The following is a 22,156-nucleotide window of genomic DNA, read 5'->3' on the forward strand; positions in this document are numbered from 1 at the left end:
AATGGATGTGGATAAAATTATTCCATTTCAGTAATAAAGACAATTCTCTTAGCAAAACAGACATTCTTTAGATAAAAAAGAAAATTTAGTAAAATAGTAATTTTCATACTGTCAGCACCTGGTACACAGTAAGTAGCCAACAAATGTAAAACAAAAGGTTAAAAATCAATATAGTGATTGAGAAATTTGTTAAAAGAAAATGCAAGGCTTTGTCCCAATTCCACTTATTAATCTTTAATAAAAAGTCCTAATATAGCATTTCAAGTTGTTCATTTTCCTTTTTTTTCTTTTTTGTGTGATCTATTATTTGTCATATTTCAGCAGGACTTCTTTGCTGCACCATTTTGCAAGTGTGAAATTGAAGAAAGAGAATTCAAGTGACTTGAATAGGATCAAATAGTAAACTGATGACAGAGTTTCCAATGCACTAGAATTCAGTGTCAGAATCTTCATTACCGCCTCACACCACTATGTTGTTCTATTCACTCCTCTATTAATTTTCATCCCATTTGAAAAATACACAAATACAGTGGGAAGACTTTAAAGCTGGTATACTAATTTTGATGGGAGAAGACATATATATTTCAATTATAGTCCATGGAATCCTATTGCTTCTCCATTAAAAGGTCAATTTTTAAAAGAAAACTTTTAAATGTGGGAAATTGGAATGTGGATAGATAAAATATTATTTCATAAAAACTGTTTTGAACTTCCCTAAATCCATACATGATCATTTCAGTCACTGGTATTCCTTGCTACTATAGACAAAGAGTCAGGAGAGTGAAGAAAAACAATTGGTAAGTACATCAGATGAGAAAGTAAGAAAAGAGGTAGCTTAGCTAATTCCCAAGAATATTCAAAATCTAAGTAGTACTATCCTAAAGTGCCCTAAACTTTTTGCCGCCAAGGATTTCCACCTTTAAATATTCTCTACCAAGGAATCTATGTTCTGAAAGATCTACTTTATGGTGCAAATTACACTTAATAAGTTTTAATAAATGGGAATTAATAATGAATTGATACAATTCTATATAAAACAAAGAACCTAATTATCCTCCATAGCCTTACCAAAGATATATATATATATATATATATATATATATATATATATATATATACACACTTCCTCTTAGATGCACTGAAGCAATGAATTAGCTTACCCAAGACCTCTAAGGATTCATATTATGAACTCTAATAGTTGAGAATCCAGTTTCTCCTCCACATGCCAATGTTCCTAAATTCCTCCTATTTTGAACCTTTCCAACACAAAGAGTCACTGATAAATTCATCCATTACCCTCTTTTTTGGTGCTCAACTATCAGGAAGTCCCGCTGAATCTACCTCCACAGAGTATCTCCAATTTTTCCATTTCTGTTTCCTTTCCCACATTTCCTGTTCAAGGTACCATCATCTTTTTCATGAGCTAACCATCTTCCTCTTCCTAAAATTCATTCTTCATGCAGAACTTTAAGTTTCTTTTTTAATGTGTCAATCACACTGTTACTTACCTACTTAAAATTCTTCAGTGATTTCTCATTGCATTGAAAATAAAACCCAGAATCCTTATTACAACCTGTAAGGTGTTATAATATTCTGACCCATTCCTTCTTTTTCAACATTACTCTAAAACCACTCCTTCCCTAGACACAGGTCTTCAGCCTCACTAGACTTCTTTACTTTCCTCAAACAGGTCAAATGCATTCCTCGTACATGCTGTCACCTTCTCCTGAATTCCCTTATCACAGATCTTCCCATAGCTGAGTCCTCCTCACCATTCAGATCTCACATCAAATGGAACCTATTCAAAAGGCCTTCCCTGATGCCTCAATCTGTCATAATCCTTTGACATATCTTCTACCAGATTACATTATTTAATTTTTTATTAGCATTTTTATCACTACCTGAAATCATCATATTCATTTATCTGCTTGTTAATATCTCCCAATTAGAATGTAAGCGCTATGACAATGGGGACTGGCACATGGTAGGTAGTCAATAAACAGCTGTTGAACAGAAGAATGGATTGTTATAAACTAATTTCTTTAACTGAACCTATGTGGGAATATGTCTGATCTTCTCTACTAAATGTGTTTATTCATTATGGATGTTCACTTCTGTTCTCTTTTTCCTGCACATGGTAGATAATTAATCAATTCTTTGAGTGAGTGAATTTAAAAAATCCATAAATCATTTTAGCTCCATCAGAGATTTCTGTGCTAGACATGATGATACACTCTGGGTGATTATGAGGAGCAGAGTTGTTAGGTGGAAGACCAAAAAGGAAAGTAAGAATCAATCCTTGCCTTCTATCTGAAGAAATGCATGGAAACAAAAAAACTACAACATAAAACAGTGTGAAATAAAAACAACTGGAGGGCAAGAATTAAGATGAGGGATGGCAACTGACTGTGAATGTGAGCTAGAGCCCAGGGCGTGTGTTAGGGATACACTGAAAATAAAACTGAAGGTGGAGAAGATTTGAGTGGCACCTTGATTTTGTAGAAATTAAAAAAAAAAATTCTTAAAGAAGAGGGATGAATGATAAATTAGCCCTCCACTTACATGTAATTTCCTCCAAGGGGTTTGATCCCTCCTTCAAGGTTTTGGCCAAAAGGCCCCACAACACCCCTTACTTCCCAATTAGACAATCCATTTCACTGAATTATAATTGCCAGTTTACCAATTTGATTTCTTCATTGCCAGAAAGGCAGCACTGTGGATATCTTGCTCACCATCTTATCACCAGGTTCTAGCAAATTACTTAAATCATGGTAAAGTCTCAATAAATGGTTTTAGAAAGAAAGAAGGAAGATAGTAGGGAAGGAGAGAAGATAGAAGGAAAGGAGAAAAGAAGGGAGCATGGGGCAGGAATACAAGTCAGTCTCCTTCCTACTCGGCACCACCTCTCCCCACCCAGCAGTGGGGTGAATAGCATCTATGCTGTTGCCCACCATTTAAAAATCTGGATATGGTTCATCAAGTGAATGTAGTTAGTAGAATAAACTATTAGCAGCACATCAAATACTTCATATTCATAGTAACAAAAAATAAAGCCAGTTCCAACAGTTGTATTTATAGGTTATATCTTTTGCAGGCTTTAATTGAAGAAACATTTTAAACATTTATCCAGATTTTAAAGCCATGTATTAGTCATTTATTTAGTATATTCTCATACATGTGTTCAATATTTAGGCAATTTACTATTTTTATCTTCATTAAGACTTCTCTTTTTTTAACTTGCAGCAAGCAAAATCACACATATTGGCATAGTCAGAAGTCTAAACTCTAAACTCCACTTGCTTGACCTGGTGAGTCCTTACCATAAAAGTTATTCTCTAGTGAGGGCATTTGAAAATATAAATTTATATGGTGTCTCATTTGAAATTATCCATATATTTAATACTTGACACACAAGCAGGAAATGGTATGAGAGGGTTTCAGTTCTATGTATGTATTTTAGTCTTCCATTTTTACATTGAGACAAGGTCACTCAGAAAAACTGACGTGAATCTATACATAAAATAACCTTCCCCGTCCTTCTTTAACAAGGAAACCGTCCTGACCTTTCATTTTGCCATTTGCTTGGGAAGAATGTGTACTGCCCAGATAAACTGCTCCTTAGACAACTCAAGAATGGGCAATTATGGTTTTAAACCCAGAGCAACAAAAGGCTTCCTGGTCAACAATTCAGTGCCTTCATTAATAACAGTTCTTCAGTTGTAAAACTGACCATTTAGGCAACAACGATCAATGAATAAAGGATTTAGATATATAAAAACAATCTTATTTTTGACATTACTATATTTACTTTTAAGTGATATTCACTTTTAACTTGTAGTAATGTGAACCAATTTATCCTATATCCGCCACTTTAATGTGTTTGTGGCACAAAACTTATCACAAGCCACTTAAGAATTTTTGAAACGATGGTAGTGTTTCCCCTGCTTTCACAATCAAAATATCATTTCCCAAGGGGTAGTATATCCAGATACACTAAAGTATGTCTAGGCCAATTCAATTTTCAGATCCTGAAAATATGGCCAGAGTCTTCTAAGACCTATATGTTTTGTTTCTTGAGAAAATAAGTTAATCTTCAAAAGAGTTGTTTATGAACTCCGTTTCTTTGCCTTAATGCCCTGGGAAGGAAGGCAGCAGTACTGGGAACAGCGAACACAGAATTTTGAATCAGAACTTCGGGCTTTGAGTCGTGGGTCCAACCTTTACTACATGCAATCTTAAGAAACTAATTTTCTCTCTGAGGGTCTTGGAACCCAGTTTCTTTGTCAGAACACAAGGATTAAGAATGTATATACTGGTAGAGCTTATCTTAACTGACCGCAGTGAAAATATTATCTCAGGGCTATGTATGGGTACTATTACACATGCTCATTATTACATTTCCATAATCTTTACAGTTTATTCTTTATTAAGGGAAATGTTTTTAAACCTTCCAGACTCAAAAAAGGTAAGGGGTTCTGACAAGCTTTCTAATTTGGTGTTAGGTTATCTGCATGGAGTTGGATGCTTCTAGATTTAAAAGAAATCATATTGCACAGATTCCTCACACTGAGTATTTTCCTTGACATTGACAAATTCCTGGTTGCCAAAGTGTACAGAAGATGAATGTACTTCAGCAAAATAAGAACAGAAAGAAAGCACCTCACTTTGGATAGTGCCTGGCAGGCCCTCAATATAATGGTTGAATGAACCTTCTCTATGGAGAAGATGAAGGTCTTTTTGGTCAAGGCTGTTATGGGAAGACAGTCTATCAGTCAATTTCCCCCCATTTTAGTTTTTAATCCAATTTCCTTGACAGTATCTTAATAAATAAGGAAGTTTTTACATTAATGTCCCTGCAATTTTATACCAAGCCACACTGCATAATACATTCAGCTTTTATGGGCCAAATTTCCTCTTAAAAGTCAACTTTTCTATATATTGGCTTCAATAATTTTGCTAACCAGTTCAAACACATAGTAGTCTTTTACGTATCTTTATTCTCCTCTATAACAACATGAAAAAAATCATGTTTGTGAGATAAATCTTTGAGCATATTTTCTCCAAGCAGATTTTGGAATTCTCCTAAAATAAAAACATGAAGAGCCATGGAATATGATTGGGATAGCTAGCAGACCAAAGTTGGCACTAGTGAATGCCAGCTAATACAATTTTTATGGAACAAATATATTCTTTTGCTGTTTTTGAAAATGAATTGCAGAAACTGAAATATAATTCCTTTTTAGGCAATTTTTATAACTCTAATGGATTTAAAAAAAAAAAAACAATAAAAAAAAACCCAAGCAAACCAAAAGATAGAGCTGTTTGACATTCGGGACACTCCTGCCTTACTATCAGTTCCAGGGTCTGCTGCTCTGCTCTTATTGACCATGTGCTTCTTTTCTTTTTTTTTCCCTCCCTCTCCCCCCCTTTTTTTTTTAGATTTTATTTATTTGAGCGATAGAGAGAACCAGAGAGCACAAGCAGGGGAAATAGCAGAGGGAGAGGAAGAAGCAGACTCCAGGCTGAGCATGGAGCCTGATGCAAGGAGCCCAATACAGGGCTCAATCCCAGGACCCTGGGATCATGACCTAAGCCAAAGGCAGATGCTCAAATCTACTGAGCCAGCAAGGCGCACCAACCATGTGCTTCTTATTTGGTCTGGTGTCTGAGGGCTACCTTTTTCCTATTTAAAAATGAAGTCAGCTGCCCCGCCATCATGGTGTCTCTCCCACCACTAGTCTCTGCCTTGTACAGCTCTGTCTTATTATGGTTCCAGCAGTTGTGTGCATTTCTTCTTCAAAAATTGTTAATAAGGAATAGAGGTTTAGCAGACTGTGGCAATGGGAAAACAGCCTGAAAACTACAGGGGCAGAAGTTGAACAACACTGTATGTTGTTTTTATGAAAATACAAATTGCTGAGAACAATTTGTTAAATGCAGATATATCTTAAATAGAGAAGTCCTAACATCGTAATCTTAAATTTTGGCAGTTATGCATAGGTCAATATTACTTTAACATTTAATTATATTAATGGTAAGTGATTTCCATATTCATTAGATTCCATATGCAGTCTGAAAGACCTGTACATATGGAAAAATGGAAATAACTCATCCTTGCTGCTGGCAAGAAATAGACAGTGTTTTGTTGTGTTGCTGTTGTTGCCATCATCCACGTTGGTGATGATAGTGAGGTAATTTTTATTTTGTTTGTTCATTAGATGGGAAGATGCAGCAAAATTAGATAGAAAACTGAATTCTAAACATACTCTCTTCTTTACAGACTGAAATGACTTCCTGGTTATCTTTCCAGATGTATACCTACAGAAACATACCACTGACACTTTAAAATTAACTAAATGTGGAAAAGTCATTACAAAGGCAAAATCTACTCAGAAGAGGTATTAAAATTCTTTATGCATTTCTTTGCCAAATAAGCTGCAGAAACAATGTGATCATCATTTATTTGACACATACTTATATTTTATGTGGTTCCCATATCAACAGCAACAATACATAAAATGAAGTTTCAGACATCACTTGTCCTCAAAAAATATTTGTTCTAGTGAATGGATGCAAGGCAATTTGAATGAATGACTCCCAGCAAAAAAACTGAAGCTCAGAGAAATTAAGTGAATCACCAGAGATGGCACACTAATAAAACTTAAGATCCTGGCCTTGAGCATACATATTTTGATGCTAGTTTCATTGTACTTTTGAGTTTCCTATTCTGTTTCCAACTATTGACACCGACTTTCATCTATCCTTCTCCTGTAGATCTAAGCTATTCCAGGCAAGTGAAGTCCAGTGCAATTTTCAAATGTATCAACCATATGTAGCCATTAATTCTTAGCTTAGTTCTTTGATCTGTGGACATATCTGGATTGTGGGAGACATACTGGGAAAGAGATGCATAGAAAATTGTGCAGTCAAATCAGAGTCAGGAGAGAAGAAAACAGGGAGCACTTACTGAATTAAGTGCAGAATGAAATAAAAATACTGTACTCACTACTTTTAACTCATATTAGGGATTCCACTAAGAGCAATTTTTCCCCATAAAGAACAGACCTTTCCTGAATCCAGGGTCCACAGCCAGAAAGACTTGATCAGTTAGGGAGTGAGTAGAAACTAACTGGCTTCAAAGTACATTCAATTATTATTAAATATTATAAACTTAAAATTTAAATGGCTGAATTCAAGCAAAATTCAAGCTTTTCCCTATTATAAAACCACTCTTCATGTACATCTCCGTATTGCTTGTCCAGCCTTAAGAGATCTTAAAAGACCAAGTGGAATAACCATTGAGACTCTCTGAAAGTCCAAAGCTTATTTAGGTTTGTCTATGGGAAGTTTGAAGATTTAAAAATACTTTCCTAGACAGATGGGTCTAACCTGCTGAAACATTTTGTACATATTTCCAAAGACCTGTAAGAAGAGTAAGGAGGCATTCACTAGAGCAACTGATTTCCCAAAAGATGAGGAAATGTGAAAGAAGCAACATTTAAATGAACTTAGTTGCCCTGGACAATTAACCCAATGGACCAAGAGAGATTGTTCTTATATAATCATTTTGCCAGTGTTTGGCTGCAATCTAAGAGTGAGGCAAACATGAGTTACTAGGAAAATTACACTGTATATGAGTTCCAAGTATATTAATTCCATCTTTATTAATGTTCCTTAGGTATGGTCAAAGAGTGATAGCATTTTATTTTTTAGTTAAATGAAAAAAGGTTTTTTCTTAGACAAGAAATTCCATCATTTCTGAACTTTTACAACTGTGTGCTCTACCTATCATTTTCGTATGCTTCCTTAACCAGCAAATGATGTGGTAAAATTGTGGGTAGTGGCAGCATGAAGAACAGAACCATTTTAATTTTTCCCATCTGGCATATTAGCATTAATAAAAGATGTTTAAAAAGAGATGCCTTGAAAGGCTTTCACCTCTTGATTTAACAAGATAATAAGGAAAGCTTGCAATCTGCCACTAAATATAACTGATAAGAATAAGAGTGAGTATAATGTGATGATCACCAAGATTAACCTTTGAGACAATTTTTAAAACCCTGCTGATTATAATACAATCATGTTAAGACTAGCACCGAAACTGTTGTTGCTACTTCTTAGTACAAAAACAATAGGGAAAGTTCCATTTCATAGTAAAATAGACTACATAGATTAATAGAACCAAAATTAGGAAGATACTTACAGCCACCTTATCTGTCAAACTGACCATAGTGGATCTCCCACTCTATGGAATTAGTTGCCTTAGTATTGCTACTGGATCACTACATTACAGGTTTAGATTAAGTAAAGGATTATACTAATTGTACACTCCCACCTTTATCTGTTTAATCTAGTTTTGTTGCTTTTATACCACCCCTCTTCTTGCTAATACCTCATTAATATTTTTCCACTTATCCTGGGTTTTTGATGGGACAAGGGGGGAAGATTTTACTTCTCTGGCAGTTTCTCAATTAAAATGGGATTTGGGGATCTTATTCTTCTTAATTGAAAAATTACCTGAGTGGTTTGTCCAAGGTTTTCATATCTTTGTTGGTTGATCTTTTTGACCACAACTACACTTCAGAAGAACACCATAGCTGACAACTATATAGAGTAATAAAATTGAACAGCTCACAAAGGAGTATCACATAAATGTAATCTCAATTCATTTATTCAGGTTACCCTTGACTGTGCATCAGATAAGGTATTTCAGTGGTTATCATAGAGGATAAGAAACCAGGCTGGAAATAAAATTTTGCTGACAAATATGCTGGTTTCTACCAAAACAGATTTATAATAGGGTCGATGATGTCATCTGCTAATGTTGATAGCAAAAAGCACCTAGAAATATAAGGACAGACCTCATTACATAAACCATACCCATGTTAATAACTACCTTAAGTAAAGGTAGAGTTTTATTTTGTTTATTCAAGGCAAAATTTGGTAGTGTGCTGCTTAAAGCTGAATAATAGAAGATGTCCCTAAGATATTCTTACTGCACATTTTAAGTACCTACAGGGCAGGAAATTTATTTATGTAATGAACTGATAACCACATAGGGAGTGTATAAAGACTTGTTAGTTTCACTTTTGCATATATGGTATTCAATCCTCAAGGCCACCTTTGTATTACAAAGACAAAAACAAAAAAACTCTATAGCAATCAAAATGGATGTATACATGTCCTGTCATCGTCTCTACTATAGATCTTGTTCAATTTCTTAATTGAAAACAACTGTGTATATTTAAAACTCCATTGCAAAAAAGCAGTGCAGGCTGAAAGACAATGAAAATTCTGTGCACAGAAAGAGGGCTGAATGTGGTCCATAGGAGAAATGATAAACCCGTGGTAACCATGGCAGATTTTTATTTTTAGACAGTCTCAATTAATCAAAATCATTTGGCTAGAATTTTTTTTTTAGAGTGAAGAATCCAACTATAAAAAATTCTACTCAATATTCAGGGCCATGAGAATATGTAGTGTACTTAAGTCACTGAAAATTAGGAAAAAGTATTATCTTCATTTATTCTTCATATGGAGAAAGCAGGGTATTTGGACCTTTCATAGTATCTAGTAAGAATCATAATGTCTCATATACTATGTTCAGTACTGTTTTCAATAATCTCAAAAGTAAGTATATTTCATTTTTGTCTCATTAAAAAAATCTAAAAGTTTACTGTGAAGGTAAAGTTTCACAGATGTACAGAATAGATAACATGTACTAATAGCACTGAGTATTATATTTTAGATGAAAAGATTCACATGTATCACAAAATTATTTTTTCTCTCAATGTTTATTAATAAAGACTGATAAATTTGCTAAATAGTACAGCATTACCATTTTCATTAAAAAGAAAAATAACTGTATTTCTTTTGAAGACACTGAATTAAAATGGAGTAAGAGGCAATCGGTTAATTTTCCTAAAGCTGAAGATATGAATAAACACTGTCTTCACTATTTCAAAGACTTTTTAAAAATACCAATGAAAAAGAATTTTTAAAAAAATTACCCATAAGGGGCCCCTGGGTGGCTCAGTCTGTTAAGTGTCTGCCTTTAGCCCAGGTCATAATCCCAGAGTCCTGGGATTGAGCCCTGCATCGGGCTCCCTGCTCATTGGGAGCCTGCTTCTCCCTTTCTTCCCCACTTGTGCTCACTCTCTCTCAAATAAATAAATAAAATCTTTTTGAAAAAATTACCCTTAAGTGTCTGCCTTTTACAAAGTAAAGAATACTGATTGAATGTTTTCAAACCAAAAGGAGTAAATAAGTCTGCAGTCAGCAATTATTCTCTCTGGATCCGTCATCATGGCAAATTTTTCCGGAAAATTTGGAACTCCCTTGATGCTGAATTTTCCAAGAATTATACATAACATAACTTTAAGAGAGTTTCTATAATGTGAATAAATCATAAAGGTTAAATCTTACCTTAATAAAACATAAATCTTTGTTTAACAAAACCACTGAACATGTGTGGTTATCATACTGCTTGAACGGCTTTGGTTTTTTTGAGAAGCTGGCCTGATAAATTCAAGGTTTCGACTTCTATTTTCTCCAGTCAAAGGGTACGGATAAATCACTAACAACTCATCACCACTCCTGGAAAATTATTATTTTTTTTACTACTGGAAAATTAATACAGAGCACATTCCATGTTAGTTCTACATTGGTAATATCAACTTTGTGTATGTAAAATGATATAAATAGCTGATTTTATATCAAATATATTTCTAAATTTTAATTAACAAAACATCAGCCATATAAAAATAGAAAGCCAACATAAGTCATCTTGTAACAAAAACCAGTGTATATAACACTGAAAAATTAATTTGTGTCAGATCTTGGTTTTTAAAAGCCATTCTCAAAAAAAAAAGGCAACGAGGTATTCTTGGAGAAATGACAGATTCTAGAGGGGTAAAGAAAATAAAAGATAATCCTAGAGCATCTTATAGTACTGGTGCAAAATACAAAGGACTAGAGGGTGCATCAGAGGACACAGGAGCCAACTTTGGGGGCCCAAAGGCCAAAGCTGGAAATATTTTATCAACAAAATAATGGAGCATTGGAATATAACCCAAAGTATAAAATACTCACCCATACTGATATAAATAAGTGATTAAATAAATTTATTGATGAGAGCAAGAGACAAATTCGTAAAGAAGAATTCCAAATAACATAGTAAATTCTTCCCTCCAGGAGAGGAGAGTTTAATTCCCCTCTTCTTGAGTATGGATTAGTGATCACTTCTAATGAAAAAAACATGGAATAGGAAAAATAGAAACCTTACAGTGGAGAAACTTGGCAAATAACCACATTAATAAGCAATGAAGATTGACATCATCAGTGATGTCATGTGGGTTTAATGTAACCTTTGATATGATGTTGAGAAGGGTACTTCACCTCTGTAATATTCTTTAGAAACATCTAGAATAATAAAAATACATTGGGAAAATCCAGACTGGGAACATTCAACAGGATACCTGGCCAATGGTCCTCAAGAATTTCAAAGTCAGGAACAATAAAGAAAATTTGACAAATTTCACGGATCAAAGGAGACTAAGAAAATATGGTAACCAGATGCAATGTGTTATTCTTAATTAGATCTTGGAACACTAATGGAAAAATCAGTGAAATATGAATAGCATGGAGTTTAGATAATAGACTTCTTCATTTTGAGAAATGTATCATGGTAATATAAGATGGTAACAATAGGGAAAACTAAGTGAAAGATATACAGGTACTCTCTTCCTAACTTTTCTGTAAATCTAAAACTACTCCCAAATAAAAAGTTCATTAAAAAGTAATTGTCTGGGGATCCCTGGGTGGCGCAGCGGTTTGGTGCCTGGCTTTGGCCCAGGGCGCGATCCTGGAGTCCCGGCATCGAGTCCCACGTCGGGCTCCTGGTGCATGGAGCCTGCTTCTCCCTCTGCCTATGTCTCTGCCTCTCTCTCTCTCTCTCTCTCTCTCTCTGTGACTATCATAAATAAATTTAAAAAAAAGTAATTGTCTGAGTGGGGGCAGGGAGTATATGGGAAATATCTGTACTTTAGTTTCAATTTTGCTGTGAATCTTAAACTGCTCTTAAAAAAATGAAGTCTTAGTAAAAATAAGTATTATTCACTTGCAGAAAAAATAAGTAATAGTCATAAATAAAAAGCTCAGAAATAAACCCTTACATCAAATAATTTTCAAAAAGGATGTCAGGAATATTCAATCGGGAAAGAATATCAATTGATATTGTGAAATGATATTGTGAAATCTGGAAATCCACAGGCAAAAGAATAAAGCTACCTCTGACCTTACATTATATATAATTTTTAGGTCAAGATGGATCAAAGACCCAAACATAAGAGCTAACACTATAAAACTCTAAGAGATAACATAGGGAAAAAGCTGAATGACATTGGATTTGGCAAAAGATTTCTTGAATGTTGCACCAAAAAAAATAACAAGCAACAAATTAAAAATGGATAAATTGGACTTAATTAAAATTAAAAAATGTTTTTGCATTAAAGATCACTAAAAACAGAGTGAAAAAAAGGCAATCCATAGAAAGCATTTGTGAATCATATACTCAAAAAGGGATTGATATCCAGAATATATAAAGAACTCTTACAACTTAATAACAAAAACTTATAATCGATTTTAAAATGGGCAAGAACTTGAATAGATATTTCTCCAAAAAAGGATACATAATGCCCAGCAAACATACAAAAAAGATGCTTAACATCACGAATCATTAGGGAAACATCAATGAAAGCTATAATGAGATACCACTTCACAACCATTAATATGGTAACTATCAAAAAATAATTAGAAAGAATTGCTGAGAATATGGATGAACAAAATATATTCATCCTTAAAAAGGAAGGCAATTCTGACATAAGCCACCATGTTACAACCTTGAAGACATTGTGCCAAATGAAATGAGCCAGATGCAGTAAGACAAATACTGTATGTTTCTACTTATATAAGGTCAAATATATACAAACAGAAAGTAGAATGATGTTTGCTAGACACTAGTGGGGGAGAGGATTGGGGGAGCTTGTGTTTAATGGGTACCATGTTTCAGTGAAGTATTCTTCACCCCAGTAAACTCTGGGGATGGATGGCAGTGATGGTTACACAACAATGTGAACATACTTAATGCCACAAAACTGTTCACTTCTAAAAATGGTTAAAATAGTAAATTTTGCTTTGTATATTTTAACACAATTTTAGAAATCAAGATAATTATTATAAGTCCAGTTTTTCAACCATTTGATGTACACATATTGCTGTGAATGCTTCCGGAGGCAGAAATCAGATTGTAGTATATAACAAATGAAGATGGGAGACCAGATTATAAAGCCAGTTCTGATTAGAAAGTTAAGAAGTATCCAAACCAGGTAAAGATAAATCATTTAAGCGTGAGAGTCAGCAAAAAACAATTTAAGCTTTTTTAGGTAATTCAATTTAGGAGAAATATCTAGAGTTTTTTTTTTTTTTTTAAGATTTTATTTATTTGAGAGTGAGAGAAAGAGAGAGGAGAGCAGAGGGAGTGGACAAGCATATTACACTGAGCCCAATGCAGGACTTAATCTCTTGAGTTCATCATGACCTGAGCCAAAATCAAAAGCCAGATAGCAAACCGACTGAGCCACCTAGGTGCTCCTCTAGAGATTATTAGTGACTAATACACCATTAACCATTTTTAAAACAATAGTGTTTCACACATAGTTTTGATACTAGTCAAAATAACAAAAATAAAGGATAATTAAAAAGTATTCTTTTATGAGTAAAAAAAAAACCATCAAACATTTCATCTTTGTCGAGATATGTGCTTAAAGTGTAGCATTATATGTGAAATAATAAAATAGCTGATGAAAACATTTGAAAAATATCATAGTAATTTTTACTCTTTATTTTCTCTAAAAATATCTTCTTCTCCTGATGTTTTTCTCCATTACAACTCCTCTCTTCCCAGTGCTATCCTTTTCATTGTTTATCTAGTCAAGACAGTTATTTAATAAGAGACAAAGAGATTTCTGTCTGTAGAGTTGCCACAGTACATATTTATAACATGGAAATTGAAAGAAAACTTATACATTCATTCATTCATTATTTAATACATACTTCTTAAAACCCTATTGTGTAAAAATGTGTTCTTGATACTGTGCTCTAGTCAAATATTTTCTTTCTGCTCTTATTTTGCCATACAGTGTAAGTCCTCTTTGCTATTAACCACAAGGCCCTTTTTTCAAAGCTTTGCAAAATTCCTTTTAATGTATCATTTCTTCATAACCAGAATCTTACCTGCCAGCACCCCCACATAGCATTTGTTATACACACATGTGTTGAATGGATCTAGTGAATGAAGGAAGACCTAAATTTGGATGATATTCTCTAACCATCAATATATCGAATGCTAGTTGCACTGCCCTGGGTTATAAAACCTTAAACATAACCAGATAGCTGCCCCAAAAACGTTTATAAACGTTAACTTCAAAGTTCAATTGAAAACAAAGTCAAATTTATACAAAAATCTGCTCTCACATGTTCTTCAAACTCATTAGATTGCTAGTTATTTCTTTTTTAAAACCAAAAAGCAATTACAATGCTTGAAATATACTGTCTCTGATTAAATTATCGATCAATGCTGAAAGCATTCAACATTCAACAACATTGTTTAAATTTCACCGAAGTCTAGCAAAAGGAAAATAAGAAGTATGCATCTGGTTAATTCTGAGTTCTAAATTTACAATTAAAATTTGACCAAGCTTAGATACTAAGGACTTAATTTATCATGTAATTCTGAAACTCACTACAAGGATTCTATCAGCAAAAGGGCATGGTTATAGGTACATAGCTTAATGATGACAAATCCTGCACATCAAATTCTACTTTTATTTAAATTTCTTTTTTTTTTAAAGGCTAACCCTTAAATCAGAGACATAATCTCTTAAAACACACCATATGTCTTTTCTTTTGTAGCACATGTTTAGAAGCAGCCTTAATTAGAGTCAACGCATTGTTTAGATTCTTCACTGCCACTTCCCTTATCCTTTTAAGTACTATAGCAAAGTTAGCTTTGTATCTTTATGCAGGTTGAAGATCAAATTAGTGGAGAGAAGACTCTGGAGAGTCCAGAAAATCTAAGTGGCTGCTGTAGGGCCGTAACTAGAATCAACACCATGTATTTACCTTTTTTTAAAGGAAACAACAGAAAAGATCTTAATTTTGTTCATAGTGTCAAATATTTATAAGATAAAAATGTTCCTATAATTTGGTGAATATAAGGGAACTCATTAAGTATCAAGTGAGAGGCAATAAGTTATAAAATAATTCTGGACTTGTGGTCTTGCTTCTTTTTTTGGTCCACTGAGCCAGGAGTATATGGCCATATAATTATAGAATCCCAGGAAAGATCGAGGACTGAGTGTCCTGCAAGGAATTGTAAAGCTCATTTCAGTTTGAAGAACTGAATGCCTAGTCAAGTTCACTCAGAGAACTTAGTCTCAGTTGATTATGTTAAAACCACTACAAAACACTAAACCATGTTTCTTAATATTTGGCTCGATATCCCAAATTCCTTTTCTCATCAAATTTCCAACTCAGTTTTTTTTATTTCAAGTTTTTATTTAAATTCCAACTTTAACATGCAGTGTAATAAGTTTCAGGAGTAGAATTTAGTTATTCGTCCTTACGTACAACACCCAGTGCTCATCACAACTGCCCTCCTTAATACCCATCACCCATTTACCCCTTCTACTCACCCACATCCCCTCCAGAAACTTTCAGTTTGTTCTCTATAGTTAAAAGTCTATTTTATGGCTTGCCTCTCTTTTTTCCCTCATGTTAATCTGGGTTTTTTTTTCCTTAAATTCCATCTGAGGGCAATAATATGGTATTTATATTTCTCTTACTATGCTTAGCATCATGCACTCTATCCTTATCCATGTAATTGCAAATGGCAAGATTTCATTCCTTTTTATGTCTGAGCAATATTTCATTGTGTGTGTGTGTGTATGTGTGTGTGTGTATATATATATATATATATATATATATGTATATAACTTCTTTATCCATTCATCAGTTGGTGGACATTTGAGCTGTAGTGGTCAAGACAGTATGGTACTGGCACAAAAAACAGACACATAGATCAATGCAACAGCATAGAAAACCCAGAAATGGCCTCACAACGATATGGTCGATTAATCTTTGACAAAGCAGAAAAGAATATACAAATTCAACAAACGGCGTTGGGAAAACTGGACAGCAACATGCAAAAGAACACATGCCATATACAAAAATAAATTCAAAATGGATGAAAGACCTTAATGTGGAACAAGAATCCATCAAAATCCAAAAGGAAAACACAGGCAGCAACCTCTCTGGCATTGGCCAGAGCAACTTCTTAATAGCTATGTCTCCAGAGGCAAGGGAAACAAAAGCAAAAATGAATGATTGGGACTTCAGTAAGATAAAAAGCTCCTGCATAGGAAAGGAAACAATCTAATATAAAAGACAATCTTCAGAATGGGAGAAGATATTTCAAATGACATATCTGATAAAAAGTTAGTACCCAAAATCTCAAACTCAAACTCAACACCCAAAAAACAAATAATCTGAGCAACCCAGGTGGCTCAGCGGTTTAACACTGCCTTCAGCCCAGGGTGTGATCCTGGAGACCGGGGATCCAGTCCCACATCAGGCTCCCTGCGTGGAGCCTGCTTCTCCCTCTGCCTGTGTTTCTGCCTCTCTCTCTCTCTCTCTCTCTCTATCTCATGAATAAATAAGTAAAATCTTTTAAAAAATAATAATCCAGTTAAGAAATGGGCAAAGGACATGAATAGACATTTTCCCAAAGAAGACATACAAACAGACACATGAAAAGGTGTTCAACATCATTCATCAGCAGGGAGATGCAACTCAGTGTTTTTATTTAAAATAAAGTGATTTCATATACACAACAGAATATTACTCAGCCGTAAAAAGAAAGAATGACATCTTGTCATTTTTGATGACATTGATGGACCTAGAGGGTATTATGCTAAGTGAAATAAGTCAGTCAGAGAAAAATAATTACCACAATTTCACTTATATGTGGAATTGAAAAAACAAAACAAAAAATTAAACAGACTCCTAAACTAAGAGAAAAACTAGCGGTTGCCAGAAGAGAAGGAGGGTGAGGAACTGGCAAAATAGATAATGAAGATTAACAGGTACAAACTTCGAGTTATAAAATAAGTAAGTCAGGGATGAAAAGTACAGCATAGGGAATACAGTCAATAATATTGTAATAATTTTGTAAGGTGACAGAGGGTAACGACACATACCATGGTGAGCATTTCATAATGTGTAGAATTGTCAAATCACTATGTTGTACATCTGAAACTCCTATAATCTTATATATCAACTATACTTCAATTAAAAGTTCTTTAAATAAAATAAAATGAAATAATTTATCTTCCTGTAAAAGAATTTACTCTTCCTTCTTATAAAATGTATTTTTTTTTATCCAAAGATTTTAATTGTGGCTCTACTTGAGCCTTGGTTCAACTTCTCCCTTCTTTGACCTTTACAGACAATCCTATACATGAACTTTTCATCTAAACTGTCCAGCAGTGTCATCCGTTCTCCAAAAACCTATCTCTGTCACTATTCTGGTGAGACAAGTTTAAAAAATAAAATATTTTCATTATTTCTTCTTAGAATATAAGTAGATAGCAAGAATCATTTGGGAATAACATTTGTTCATAAAACCAGCAGAAAGCATCTGCTTTTTTGCAGATGACTAGCCCAGACACGAGGGTAGAAACCAAAACACATGAACTCTGCCCTCAAGGATAATTGAAGTATAAATCAATCATTAATCAAAGAAATAAAATATCTGCATTACAGTAAAATGAATGGGCTATCACAGGTTAGGCTTTATCAAAAATATTTAATTAGCCACTTTCATCCTTATATTTTTAATACATTAAACTTTGAAATTCATCCTTACTTCTTTCTTCCTCACCAGAGTCTTCACATTTCTTATCCCTTTGTCCTCATGACCTCCTTAAAAATCTCCGACCCTTCTCCATTTCTACAAATATCTGCTTATCATCCTTAAAATTACATACACACACACACACGGCAGATTGGTGGCATTATATTTTGCACTTTACAATGTGAGGTGTTTTAGCATCTTAATTTTACAATAATTTTACATGTTGCCAATCAAATCCCTTCCCAAATTCTAAAGTAGCTATTCGAAACCATCATCAGTTTCCCCCATATCAATGGCCCCTCACTCCTTCCCTCATATTGGCTGCCTCCAGCCAAGCCCTGAAATTAGAGGCTATTAGAGCTCCCTCTACTCAGTATCTCCCTTCTCCACAGTCCCTCCTACCTCAAACACACATCGTAAATTTATCTACACTGCTACTTCCCTCCTTCCTCCCTTCTTTCTTCCGTTCTCTCTCCCTCCCTCCCTTCCTTTCCTCAGATCTAAGATTAGTTCCTTATAAATTAAAATATTGCACTGATGCTCAGCATCATCCCATATATCTTTGTGTCCCCTAATCAGCTCTCACTTATACTCCTCAGGGAAGTTTTTGTAAACATTTACCCTTGGCCTTTACCTTTTGGCCACTATGACTCCTTTCACCTCAGTTAATGCCTTCAATAACTTAGACTTCAGTGAAAAAAATGGCAGCCCTCTGAAATGAAGTTCAGAGTTTCCTCCATCTGTTCCCCCAACATATATACATACCTAACTTGGCACCTATATTTCACTATAAATTTCTGGTCTCAGAGGCAAAGATATGGTTCCTGCCTGTCTCCTAGAGTAGTAGCCACATTTCCTCCTACCTTGTAAAGAATCTTTTCCCTGTATGTTCAAACTCTCTCTCTCTCTCCTAGCTTCTTTTCTCCCATCTCAAATTATTTCAGATAACCCATCTTCTGCCCCCACACCCCTGCAAAAACATCCTAAATCTTTACATACTAGTGTTGCATTCCCCTTTTCATTTTCATGACAAAATTTCTGCAACAGATTTTTGGACCTCTTTCTTGCCTCCATTCCTTCAATCTGCTGTCCTTTGGACTTTTGTCCAAATGACACCCCTGAATACAGAAAATATTAGCAACAGCCTCCTAGCTACAGAATCCTCATCAGCAGACTCTTCTTCCTCACAAATTTTCTCTTTCGTAACGCTCATTAGACCACTTTTCTCAACTCTTCTAAATTTCTAACTCTATTTTCCTTCTTTTTTTTTTTTTTTTTTTTTGCTACTTCTCATGTGCCTGCATTCTAAATACTGGAATTCTCAAGATTTGATCTTCTTCTTACTCTATACACTCTCTAAGGGACAAGGTTCTGACAAGGATGTTTCAGAAGTCCTTTGATACAGCTTTTTTGACTCTGTGGTTTTGATGTCATGGATTTCTTTTTTATTTAAAATCAATTTGCCAAAAAAATAAAAAATAAAAAATAAAATCAATTTGCCAACATAATAGTATAGCACCCAGAGCTCATCCCATCATGGGCTCTCCTTAATGCCCATCACCCAATTACTCCGCCCCTCACCCACCTCCCCTTCTGCAACCCTTTGTTTCCCAGAGTCAGGAGTGTCTCATGGTTGGTCTTCCTCTCTAATTTCTCCCCACTCATTTCATGTCTTCTATCCATTTCTTGACTGGATTGTTTTTTGGGTGTTGAATTTGATAAGTTCTTTATAGATCTTATATACTAGCCCTTTATCTGATAGGTCATTTTCAAATATCTTATCCCATTCTTAAAGTTGCCTTTTATATTTGATTGTTTCCTTTGCTGTGAAGTCCCAATCATTCATTTTTGCTTTTGTTTCCCTTGCCTTTATAGACATGTCTTGCCAGAAGTTGCTGCAGCCAAGTTCAAAAAGGTTGTTGCCTGTGTTCTCCTCTAGGATTTTGATGGATTCCTGTCTCACATTTAGATCTCTCATCCATTTTGAGTTTATCTTTATGTATGGTGTAAGAGAATGGTCCAATTTCATTCTTCTGCATGTAACTGTTGTCATGGATATTTTTTTGGATATTTTTAATATGTCCTCAAAAACAATTATTGAATGTTAGCTTTTTAAAAAATTGCCAATTCTAATGCTTTCACATACCAAATGGATATAGCAAAATGACTTCATCAAAGTATTCCATGGATGAAAAAAATGGAAACATCAAATTAATCAGGTTCAAAATGTTTTCCTCACACCTATGATAATCTAATCTTTCTAAATGTCTTTTCTGATGATGATTTATAATCTATTCCCCAGACTTCATTCGTCTTTGACCTTTAGGCTTATATTTTTAATAGTTCACTGGAGAGTACCTGGGTGGCTCAGTGGTTGAGCGTCTGCCTTTGGCTCAGGTCATGATCCCGGGGTCCTGAGGCTAGCACTGGGCTCCTTGAATGGAGCCTGCTTCTCCTTCTGCCTAGGTCTCTGCCTCTCTCTCTCTGTGTTTCCCATGAATAAATAAAATCTTTAAAAACAATAGTTCACTAGACATGTGAACTACATACATCTACATAGATGTCCTACTGGTTTCTTTAAACCAACAAGTCCAAAACTAAATGCATTTTCTTCTCTTTCCAAGATGACAGACTCCTCTTGGTTAACACCACCAAGATAAGCCCAACTACCCAAATCAGAAACTCAGAGGCCACCTCTGATTTATTTCTTTTCTCTCACATTCAAAAACTCTAGTCAGTTATGATTTCCTTAAAACTCTGTCAAATATGTCCCATCTTTTTTCCTCAGTGCATGGCTTGCAATTCAAAGCCCTCAGCATCTTTGGGTGCAAAAGGCTTTTAACTGGTCTCTTAATGATATGAGCATCCTTCAATACATATTCCATGCCAGAGACATCTTTTCAAAACCAAGTCTGATTGGGTTATTTTTCTGCTTAAAACCGTGAACAGTTTCCTAGTGGCCATAAGAATATGTTCTGCTTATCTTCTCAGAGTTATCATTGCCACTTCCTCACATGCATCCTAAAATCTAACCACACCAAATGAGGTACAGTTCTTTTAACAAGTGCATTCTTAATGGCTCCCTGTTTTTGCAGATGCCCTTATTCCTTCCTGCCTGTGTCTGTCTAATGAATGCCTAATTAGCTCAGTATTCCCATTGCACCTTAAATACACTTCCAGGAGTACATGTCTCATATACTACTGCAATCATTTTTTTAAAATGTTTTCGTTTTCTTCTGCTAGAGTTATTTAAGGCATAGTATCCTATTTGTCTTTGGATATCAAAGGCATAGCAGGATGTGGGCATTTGGTACTAAGAAAATTTTAGTGAAGAAATAAAGGCAATCACCATGTACATTTGCATAGTATAAAATTTTCTGATTATATTCCTTTGAAAAAATAGCAAGTCTATGGAGAAGAGAAATGAATATATGTGTGTGACTGAATTTGAATCAAGAGCAAAGCTTGTGTTCTTACTGGCTTTTGGCATGCAAGGAAGCAGTTCTTTCCATTATATTCTTACTTCATTACTCTATTTAGTTAGAATTAACCTCACCTTTTTTTCTTAATGTTTCATCTGCAAAATAAATGACTAGAAATTCAACTTCCTCTTCAAGACTGTCTTTTAAAAGCTCACTGACTTGTGATAAGCACTGGGTGTTGTATGTATGTGCTGAATCACAAAATTGTACACCTGAAACTAATATTACACTGGGAAAACAAAGCCCATTGACTGCTTGCAAAGAGTACAGTCAGAAGGGGAAAAATGTAGGCAAAGGAACAATCTAGTTGTTTAAAAATAATCATGATAAAAGATTTTTCAATGTGGTTATTAACTTACCCAACACAGCTCACTAATCTGGGATTTTTTTAAGTTATAAAGAATAAACCTTGTTCTACTAAGATTTTGCAAGCATTTAATTTTTCAGTGCTGCAAAATAGACTTGATCAACTGTTTTTCCCCCATAAGGTTCTACTTTAAGACCTCCATATGCTCAGTTTTAATAATCTGCTTCCAAAACCAGGAACCATTCCAAATATGAGTTATGGAAATATTGTGCTTCTTATTAAAAACAACATGAAAAGAAATATCTGAAACCTAGGTATCAATCTGTAAAACACATAGTGGCAGATCCATGTGAAAGGTTTGCATGAAGAATTACTACTTAAAATCACTTTTACTGA

The 22,156-nt window shown here is 34.6% G+C and overlaps 1 protein-coding gene across 3 annotated transcripts in view; it reads left to right on the forward strand.

Annotated features, from left to right (window-relative positions):
- Window positions 1-22,156, forward strand: part of LOC144293967 (uncharacterized) — a 1,010,193-nt gene that overhangs the window by 982,239 nt on the left and 5,798 nt on the right. For 2 of the 3 annotated variants that reach the window (XM_077865362.1, XM_077865366.1), the window contains 2 exons: window positions 3,244-3,308; window positions 6,281-6,398. Coding sequence is in view for 1 of the 3 variants with exons in the window: in XM_077865377.1 (XP_077721503.1) it covers window positions 3,244-3,308 (65 nt within the window). In the remaining 2 variants the exon portion in view is untranslated. The remainder of the gene's footprint in view (window positions 1-3,243; window positions 3,309-6,280; window positions 6,399-22,156) is intronic. The other variant, XM_077865377.1, reaches the window with a different exon arrangement.

This window comes from Canis aureus, chromosome 2, assembly GCF_053574225.1.
Source record: "Canis aureus isolate CA01 chromosome 2, VMU_Caureus_v.1.0, whole genome shotgun sequence".
Classification (NCBI taxonomy): domain Eukaryota; kingdom Metazoa; phylum Chordata; class Mammalia; order Carnivora; family Canidae; genus Canis; species Canis aureus.